Below are 10,759 nucleotides of genomic sequence, written 5' to 3' on the forward strand. Positions count from 1 at the left end.
TTGTCGTCTTAGACATGTAAGCAAGAAACGCATATGCCAACTCCAAAAGGATGGAGTCTTGGAGTCATTTGACCTAAAGTCTGATGATAGTTGTGAATCTTGTTTGCTTGGTAAAATGACAAAGTCACCTTTTACTAGCACTTGTGCTAGGGGTGAAGGTTTGTTGGACCTCATACACACAGATGTGTGTGGACCCTTCAGAACCACCACAAGAGATGCTAATCAGTTTTATGTGACTTTCACTGATGATTTTAGTAGATATGGATATGTCTACTTAATCAAGCATAAGTCAGAAACCTTTGAGAAATTCAAAGAGTTTAAGCAAGAAGTGGAGAATCAGTTGGCTGGAACATTAAGATGCTTCGATCCGATCATGGTGGTGAGTATCTTAGTACTGAGTTCCTTGACTATCTTAAGGAATGTGAGATTATCTCTCTTCTTGCCCGACGCATTCCCTCGTAAACATAACCAATTGCAGGTTTTTCATCCGAATCACACAACCGCAAAAGCTTTAACAAAGGAGTCATTACTTTCACTGTAATCAAACAATTCTTCCAAAAGATTTCATTCAAGACAATCTGTTTACATTCAACCGCATTTCCCACTTTCAACATCTTCTTAAACTCATTAGATATGACCATTGCTTGTAAATCTTCTTTATGGTCATACAAACTTTGCAATGCTATGAACACGGTACCAAACCGAGTAGCACCTGGACGGATAATTTCTTTCCAACCGGGTCTTTGTCTTAACCAATTCAACGGCCACTTATGATTATAAACAAAAATAGTAACCCTCGATGCAAGATTGACCAAACTTTTCACATTATCCAATTCTGAAAGATCCTTTAATACAAGATTAAGACAATGCGCTGCACATGGAGACCAAGTAATAGAAGGATATCTTTCACATAACTTAGTACCAGCAAGCTTGTAATTAGCAGCATTATCAGTTACCATTTGAACCACATTTTTTTCTCCTACCATTTCAACAATCTCAGCAAACAAATTACACAAATTTGTAGCATTGCTCTCTATATCAGATGCATCAACAGATTTAAGAAATGATATCCCTTTCGGACAATAAACCAAGAAATTAATCAAATGTCGTTGTGAAACATCCCTCCACCCATCACTCATAATTGTGCAACCTGTATCAACCCATTGACTTCTTAACGAATCAATTATCAATGAAACTGACTTTTTTGCATCTGTCAATAAATTAACCCTCAGAGCATGATAATTAGGTGCTTTGTACCCATAACCAATACTTGCTATTTTATCTACCATAAGTTGAAAAAAAGGAGAGTTGCAAGCATTCATAGGTATACATGCATCATAAAACCACATAGCAATAGCTAAATCCACATCATGTATTTTTGCCTTACTTTGCATTGCAGATTTAATAGTGGGTTGGGAAGGATCATTTATACCTTTTGTAAAAAATGGATGCAAGTTTGAAGTAGATTTCCTTTTACCCTTTTTCACAGTTGACATTTCTATTTCCTCCATCTCTTCATCATCATCCAAGATAGTAACACTAGTGGTGCGTTTTTCTTTTTCTTTTTGGGCAGTCTCTTTCAACTTTCCTTGCATTGTAAACCGCACTTCTGGACTAACTTTTGGACATGTTGCTACCTCACCTTTAATACCAGCAAGATGTTTCGTAACCCTGTTTATTCCACCACCACCTATAACTTTTTGACAAAAGTTACATATCCATGCCTTTTTCCCCTTCTCATCAACGACTTGAGTAACATGTTCCCATGCTATATCCGTCTTTGTTCGTACATTTGATTGAACCGAAGAATGGGATTGAGCTTGAGATTGTGCTTGCGATGGTTGTTCTTCCCTTGATTCCATATCTAACTGCATTGAAAAGTAATTTTATAATCAATAAACATATGTCAATTGGATCCTAATTTCATAATCTACATAATCAAAACCTTGAAACAATGACCAATTAACAATAAATGAAAAGTAAATAACCAAATTTGTCACAAAATCTTGAAACAATGATAATTAACAATATATGAACTGTAATTGATTTCACATGTAATTGATAATTAAGAATAAATAAACTAACAAAATCTATCACCTGCAATTGATAATTAACAATAAATGAACTGTAAGTTCACCTGATTTCAAAGTCAATTAGAGAAGAAAATAAAACAAATCTAGCAATTGATTTCTAGTTTCTACAGCTAATCAAAAAAAAAGTCACTGCATTGGGTTAGCAATTGATTAGCAATAGCTAATCAATTAGAGAAGGACTGAAACACCAGTCGATGTAGCAGCAAAAAAAAAGAAAAAAGAACAGAAAGGAAATCGGAAGTCGATTTAGCAGCAAAAAGAAAAAAGAAAAGAAAGGAATTGGAAACTCACCTGGAGGCGGCTAGAGAAGATTGCAAGTCGCCGGAGAATGAAGTCGATCGAGAATGAAGTCGCCGGAGAATGGAGGCGACTTGCTGCGTCACCGGAGAATGGAGGCGACTTGCTGCGTCGCCGGTGAATGGAGGCGACTTGCTATTTTGTTTGCGACGTGCTATTTTGTTTCCCAGAGAAGAACGAAAACGGAAGTATATTTTGTGGCCTGGAGGCTGGAGCGATACAAGATAGTCAAATAATTAAGCAAGCCCTAATAAACCGGTCCAACCCGGTTTTTACCGGTTCACAATACCCGGTTCAACCGCGGGTCATGGTAAACCCGACCGGTTCGATCCGGTCGGTATTTTTACAAAAACCCGGTCTCGATTAACCCGTCTTCTATCCTGGGTCATGGTTCAACCGGTTCAACCGGCCGGGTCGACCCGGGTTTTAAAACATTGGGCAAACACCCTATGTAAACTTGCATCAACATGTTTTGGCCATCTCTCTAAGGAGGTTCTAGTAGAAGTGCAAAAAGAAAGGAGAATCGACAAACACCAAGTTGACTCTCTATCCACGGCACGACCCAGCTGGATGACACCTATTATAGACTATTTACAGCACGACATACTTCCTAACGACCACGGGGAGGCACACAAAATAAGGATACGGGCTCCTCAGTACGCATACTTTGAGGAGCATTATATAGAAAAGGCCACACAGCCCCGTGGCTCAAATGCATAGACAACGAGTCAGGGAAAAAGGCCCTCCAAGAAGCCCATGTGGGATCAACCGGAGCCCACGAGGGGGCAAGGGCACCCACAAGCAAGATACTACGCATAGGGCTCTAATGGTCGGACATACACCAGGATGCCACCAAATTAACCCAAGCATGCGTAGAGTGCCAGACCTATTCTCCAGTAGAAGGCGTACCCCTGACCAAGTTATGAAGCATAGTTATACCATGGCCCGTTTACCAATGGGGGATCAACATCATCGGCCCTTTCCCAGAAGCACCAGGGAAAGTGAAGTTCTTGGTCGTGGTAGTCGATTACTTCACGAAATGGATAGAAGCTGGGCCATTGGCATGTATTACTGGAAAAAAAATGATTAAGTTCATGTAGAAAAACATCATAACAAGGTTTAGAACACCCAAGGTCCTGATCAATGATAATAGGCGACAGTTCCCTAAGAACCCCTTCAGGAACTGGTGTGCAGCAAGAGGAATAGAGCAAAGATTCACGCCGGTAGCACACCCCCAAGCCAACGGACAGACAGAGGTGTCTAATAAGACGCTGGTGCATGGAATCAAAAAATGACTTGGCAAAGCAAAGGGCAACTGGGTAGAAGAACTCCCAGAAGTCCTCTGGTCGTATCAAACCACGCCGCGAACCAGCACGAAGGAAACACCGTTTAGTCTGGACTACGGCGCTGAAGCGATGTTGCCAGTAGAGATGATGACAGGATCGATACGAACAGAGTATTGTCAGGAGAAAACAAACGACAAGAACCTAAGGGAGAATTTAGCCCTTTTGGAGGAACGATGAGAACGCTCAAGCATACACCAGGCCGCGTGCAAAAAAATAGTGGAGGCGTATTACAATCAACGATTCAAAGACAAGGCCTTTCGTGTTGGAGACTACGTCCTACAGAAAAATGATGCCAGCCACGTGCAGCCCCGTGGAAAACTGGGCCATACATAGGAAGGTTCATACAAGGTGGTAGAGGCACACTACAATGGGTCGTACTCTTTAGATACACCTGAGGGAAGACAGATCCTGAGAACGTGGAATGAAAGGAACTTAAGAAAGTTCCACTTTTGAGTGAACCCACAATCCCCTACACAGAAGGGAAGATAGTTACAGTAAAACATCCCTCGACCGGACTGATCACCAGGACCGAAAAGTGGATGCTCAGTGTAATCCAATAGGGAACTTTAGTGCATTAAAAACTAGCATGTATCAGGATTACATAATGGAAATAGAAAAAATGCACTAGTTTTAATATGTTATGCACCATGGGCATGTATGATGAAGTAAAAATGAAACACAGGGGATACTTAGTGAATCCACACGTGCACATGCACATACTTACACACAAAGCAGCAAAACAACAAGTTTTAGAATAAAGTCGTAATGAGCAACAAAAAATCTATACAGGAGACTTAGCATGCCCAAAATCTTAACAAAAAATGCCCAAGAATAAACAAACATGCCCAATCTGTAAAAAAAAACAATGCAATGCAAGATAGCACCAAAGCAAACAAAAGCAAAAACAACTATTGCCAATTAATACATAAGCAAAATACCGTCAGCGTACACAATAAAAGGCCTTGAAGGCCACAAGTTACTGGGAAATAGAGAAAAACATAAACAAGGGGAAAAAAGCTTCATCAAATTTTTCACACCCCGAAGGGTAGCTTTAAACAACCTCAAAAACCACCGGGACCGCTATTGCCATCTCCAGCATCACCAACCGCCAGACCACCCCCACCATCCGTATAAGTATCGTTCCCTCCAGCACGACCCGCCACCACACCCCCCACAACATCTTCAGCCTCGTCAAACACACATAGCGCCCTCACCCCATCCACAGCAAGCTGACCTAACCCAAGTAGACCTGCAAAATCCATAGTCGCAAAAGCCAGCAAGGCATCATCCAGAGCTGAGGAATGGATTGGGTGAGAATCGCTGGCAGATGGATCATATGTCCCAGCATCAACTTGTGCCTTCAAACCTGCTCAACTCGATTCCTCACCTGCAACAAACGCAGCATCACGAATGCAGCTGATGCCCCCATCAAATTTTGGGTGTTCTATGAGCTTATCCATCACACGTACAAGCCCGACCTGAAGTAGCCAATCGTGATCTACTTTTAATGTCTTCAACTCGCAATCACAGTCAGCAAGGTCGCGTTCCAGGATCTCATTATGGATCATCAGACCCTCATTGTGTTTGCGTCAGCGACTCCGCACAAGCCTCCAATGAGCTCCGAACATCCTCTAACACTAATTTCTTTGACACCAATGACTTGTTTTTCTGGTCTAATAGATGAGTAACAAAGCCGAGAGCCAACGGCCAGATAAGCCATGTCCTGCACTGTAGCATAAGCCAGGTTGTGGGCGAGTGCGGAATTCTTCATCGCATCCATATCCTCAATAATAGTAGGAGGAAGTGCATGTTGGGTAAACTCCAAAGCAGCAGAACGAACACACAAATGGGAATCTGCACGGAAACTGTCACACCCCCAAACCAAGGATGGCGGAAAGGTCCAAGGGTGGAGGACTTCATGTATAGTATCATAACAACAAATGCAATAGTGATTTAAGCAACACAACCAACATATATATAATTGAAAAAGTTACATCATTGTATGAATTACATGTTTCAAAATCAATTACAATATGTTGACAAAATATGAAATATTTGACGCCTTAACGTCCCATCCTCAAGATGCACTTGATTTCCTATTTAGTGATTCCCTGAGAATACAAGTTGTTTGAAAAAGTGTCAACACAAAGGTTGGTGAGCTCATAAGCATTTGTAGACGGCTTATGAAAAGCTTTTTCTTGTAAAAGTAGTGTTTGTTCCAGAAAAATCCAATATTTTCCTTTATAAAGTTAGGTGGTCCTAAATCTCAGAACCAAGAATGAACAAGTATTTTCTATACTTAATGATATAACCATGGTTTTAAATCGACATAAAACCCTTTTTGATTTATGAAAATCCTCGTAAACTTTGTGTTGTTAACTCCCTATGTGAGCCGCTATAACCATACTAATGACTGAATGAACCTGCCACGACGTTTCTCAGGCGTCGCAAAACTGAAATGACACTTGTCACTACAGACCTGCCGGTCTAGCTATTGCATGCAGCTCAGGTGTGGGGTGTCAAACCCAATATATATCTATACACAACTATCACGTTCTCCCTACAAGAGACTCTGGATATAGCTACCAGGAATTTAAATCCCGCACTCGGACGTACAGAAGGAGAATGTCTCACAATTTAAGTTAACAAGTTTACGTGTGGTGTGCGTGAATGTAAAACCTTTTTGTATGAATGTACCCTTTTTGTATGAGTGTGTTATGTGATGAATCATAAACTATACCTGTTATAGTTTATCAAAACAAGGGTAAATGTAGTAATGTACATAAACTAATACTTAGCATAGTTTATGCAAATGTTTGTATGTAATAAGTGTACTTTGACTTCAACAAATTGTTATTTTTATACTTTGTCTAGAAAAATCCCTTTGTTAACTGATGTATGTCCACAAACTAAGACAATATTGTCCTAAATTGCAATAACATATAATCACATAAAGTTATACACCTTGCTCAACATGTTACAAGGTGAAATGAAATTGATAGCATTTTTTTGTTATTAATATTTTCATTAACTATTCTTAGAAAATTTATAGAAAAATCATCAAAGGTCCAATCAGAATCCGTAAATTCTGAGAGTTTTGGAAATGAGTCTAGTTTGTTCATAATTTTTATTATGAATTTTAATGACCTCTAACGTGTGTTAACAAGTCCATAATCACAGACTGGTCCGGATTGATGTTTGAAATGATAGGCAGTTTTGTAAAAATCGCCATAAATTGTAGAAAAATCGTATGGAGATGAGCAAGTAGTCATTTTAAATCTAAGAACTTTAAATACTTACACCTAAAACATTTTTGAAAACAAAAATTTTTAAGTTGTCCAAAACAGTCCGTGAATGGAGCCCAACTTTTCTGATGAAAGCTGTTAGAAAATTTTAGTTATGTTCTTGGTGTTTTAACTTGTATTCCCCCCCCCCCCCTAAAAACTTGAGAAAACATGAAAATGTAGGGGTATGAACTCACCTTGAGTGATGTAAGTGGGTTGATGTTGAAGGAGAGAAGTGTTCAACTCAAGAACACTTGAAGATGCCTAGAAGATTTTCAAGAATCAAACACCAAAGTGATGGAATTTGTGTAAGCATTCTATGATATGAGTAAAGGGGAGTGTAATAATCATAGAGAGGATGAATTATACTTACCAAGAGTGTGAGAAAGGTTGATAATCAGCCTTGAATCTCGAAATGTGAGTGAGAGGGCTTGAGAGAAAAGTGATGTTTGATACTTGGTGGAAATGAGGAAAATGTGTGAAGTGAAGAGGGAAAGAGGGTTCTCCAGCTCTTTTTGGACGTGGGTGGCTGGGAAAAGAGGGGAGTAGTGCCTTGAAGTGACTAGGAGCAGTGAGGAGTACAGGGATTGGTCAAAGGAATGGGCATGGGGTGGTGGTTTGTGCCAAATATTATGGCAAGATCCACACTCCACCTCAAGATCTCACTTAAAAGATTTTATTCTCAAATAAATATTTTCATGAAAATATGCCCAAATTATGATTATTTAGGGTCTTATATGTTAAAATATGATTTCTGGAGGAAATCCCGCGTTAAAATAATTAAAAACGGGTTTAAAATGGAGAATTAGTCAAAAACCGGGTGAAAAGGGTGAAATTCGGAGTCTAGGACCGGAGTCTCGGTCATCAGCAGCCAAGACCGGAGTGCTTTACATCGCCTGGGTGCGGTCCGAGGGGAAGGAGGTGAGGATGTGGAGGTCGAAGAAGGAAGGCGCTGCGGTCGGGATCCTGACGCGGGCGTGGCTGCGGCTCGCTTGGCTGCTGTCGGCTGTGGCTCGCCTGCTGCGGCTGCACCCCATTGCGGTCCGAAGACTGCGGCTGCTCAAGGGGACTCGGATCCAAGAGGACTTGACCCTCAAAGAGAGGCTTCGGTCCTCAGGGTAATTTTCCAAGATTTTTCCCTTCTTTGAGTGGTTTCTCATCAAGCCGAGTACACGGATGCCCTTAAATGATCAAAATAAATCAAAAGGGGTTTTAAGAGAGATTTTGGCAGAGATTTTGCAATCTTGGAGAGATTTCTCATATGGAGAGAGATTTGGGAGATATTTCATATTCTCGGAAAGAGTTCTCATACAAAGAGAGATTTGGGAGAGATTTCACATTCTTGGAGAGATTTGGGAGAGATTCTCGATAAAGAGAGATAGAGTGAAAACGATTGAGAGAGGTTTCGTGTGTGACATTTGTGAGTGTCCGGCTTCACAACGCAAGGTCCGTAAGCCCCATTAAGCCATGTTTAAGGATCTTTCACACTCCCGATGAGTACGCAACATTGTTTATCGGTTTAGTTCATTGTTTAGCACTACAGTTAAGGAAAATTAAACACACGAATTTTTCCAAGTGATGTTTTCTCATTAAAACAGTGAGTTATACAGTAATTACATAACATAAACCTTAATATACAAGGTTTAATTGACTTGACTGGTTTGACTCGTTGACTTTTTTTGACTTTGACTTAACCCGAAATTGACTATTGTCACAAAAACTCCACCTCAGAACAAAGACGGAGGCACCACGAAAAGCCCCTGTAGCGGAAGACTAATGGTGCAACCGCTCGACACTATCCCTTGAAGATCGAGGACTGGCACAAGGACTCGAAACAATCACAACAGGAACATGGGTTGCTGGGATGCCTTTTCAACACCCTCATACTGTTGAATATCATCATCGAGTATTACCAAAACATCTCCATGATAAGACGGCACAAAAGATAGCAGGCGCATAAGCCCATGACGTTGCACCACACGCCTGCTAATCTGGCCAGAACTGCCCCCGGACACCAACTCACTCAGAGCCTGAGCAGCTTTCCATTTCGCTACAACACGGCAGAAATTGGCAATGATCCCATCCTTGATATCGACCACATCCTCAGTGAAAGACTCACCCGATGGACGAGGTATTAGGGCAAGGGACAAGAAAACATTTGGAGTCGGCTGGTCCCCCGTCGCAGAGGAACTTCCCACTGGTTGTGGCGATGCCACAACGAGGGCACTCAAGCGACGGGGCAGAGGCAGAACCTCGTGAAGAGGTGCCACCCGATGCTCTAACTTCCCTGGTGCCACTTTCGCAGGACAGGGTCCATAGAGAAAGAGCATTCAGTACTTGCGAAGAACAACAACGAAAACCTGAAACATTTTTCTTTCTTCCCTCAAAAAAAAGGGGGAGGGGGAGTGGACTCATTCCGACGCCGACAAGCAACACCTCTGATAACACATCAATGTCAACTTGAAGGGTGCACAACAGATCGGCGGTCACCTGGTTATGGGGAAACAATTTAGGAGTAACATCTGACAAAGCATTTGTCCGGTGGTACTCCCAGCCAAGTAGATCTCGGTTAACCCACAACCACCTATCCTGCCAGTCCTTGGGCAGCTTGCTGTCAAGAACAAGGTTCTGACCTCTACGGCGAGCAGAAAAAGTATATTTGTTGTTGGTAGCTGCAAACCGGAAAAAGAACTTGAAGACGAAGAAAATGGGAACAATGTCGTTGGCCCAACATATCATATCAAAGGCTACCATCTTGTGAACGATGCTAGGGGTCAGCATCTGAACGTTGCAGTCTTTGCGACGGAGCAATTCTTCTTGAAATTTGGTTAAAGGAAGACGGAGGCCGGCATCAAGATTCTTCAGATAAACGCCCACTTTTCCAGGCAGCGGCGAAGTAATCACAGCCCTAGCTATCGGGAACTCTACTTCGTCGGCCGGAGTAAGGCCGTAAGCCTCCTGAAGAGTGGCAAACTCAGAAGAATTGGGGACCAAACCCATTTAAGGAAGCCATAAATGAGATATCGGAAAAGAAGAGAATGAAAAAGAAACGAAAGAAGAAGGTAAAAGATCGGGGAAACCTTTTCTGCAAGTTATAGATGGGAAAGAGCGGGATTTTTGAAAATCCATGACACAACTGATGTAACCGCCACACACATCGAACAGTCACATCGCCGAAAATGAAGCGACGACCAAACAAGGGTGAGACACGTAGACCAGCAGTTAAGTTCAGAACATCATAGCTAGCTAGCAAACGCTATGACTACTGGACTGGGGGAGTTAATTGTTGGATTAGTGTGTAAGTCCATAACTATTTTGGTATATACTTGACCCGATGGTGCATGGTCCTTTTGGGTTGCCTTCACCAAAGCAACTTGATAGGATGAATTATGGAGAGAAAGGATTAAATATGATTTATTAACATATTATGAGAATAATATATTAAAGGATAAATCATATTGTTTAATTAATATTAGTCCAGAATTAATAAAAATTAAGTTTGTGGCTAACAGACATTAATTAAACTTAAGGGACTAGAACTGTCAATTGTATGATAGTTGAATATTGAGCTAATGGACTCCATATTAAAGGAGTGGATGAATGCTATGGGGAAACCCATTAGAAATCGTCCTAAGGCCTTTAAGGAAGGAGCCCATGGGTTGCTTATGGCTTAAGCATCCAAGTTAGGGTTTCCTTGTTAGATAACCCTAATAGCCTCACTATTTAAAGAACCCTTATG

The 10,759-nt window shown here is 41.3% G+C and overlaps 1 protein-coding gene across 1 annotated transcript; it reads right to left on the reverse strand.

The window, feature by feature from the left end:
• Positions 1-407: 407 nt before the first annotated feature.
• On the reverse strand, positions 408-4,998 carry LOC145075974 (uncharacterized). Its single transcript, XM_079022020.1, has 7 exons — positions 4,824-4,998; positions 4,675-4,715; positions 4,578-4,586; positions 2,385-2,599; positions 2,098-2,125; positions 1,433-1,868; positions 408-1,150 (listed from the first exon to the last, which is right to left on the reverse strand). The coding sequence occupies exons 1-7, from the start codon at positions 4,996-4,998 to the stop codon at positions 408-410; spliced, it is 1,647 nt and encodes a 548-aa protein (XP_078878146.1).
• Between the last annotated feature and the right edge of the window lie 5,761 nt (positions 4,999-10,759).

Source organism: Lactuca serriola, chromosome 9 (assembly GCF_051521515.1).
Source record: "Lactuca serriola cultivar US96UC23 chromosome 9, Lser_US96UC23_V15, whole genome shotgun sequence".
Classification (NCBI taxonomy): Eukaryota; Viridiplantae; Streptophyta; class Magnoliopsida; order Asterales; family Asteraceae; genus Lactuca; species Lactuca serriola.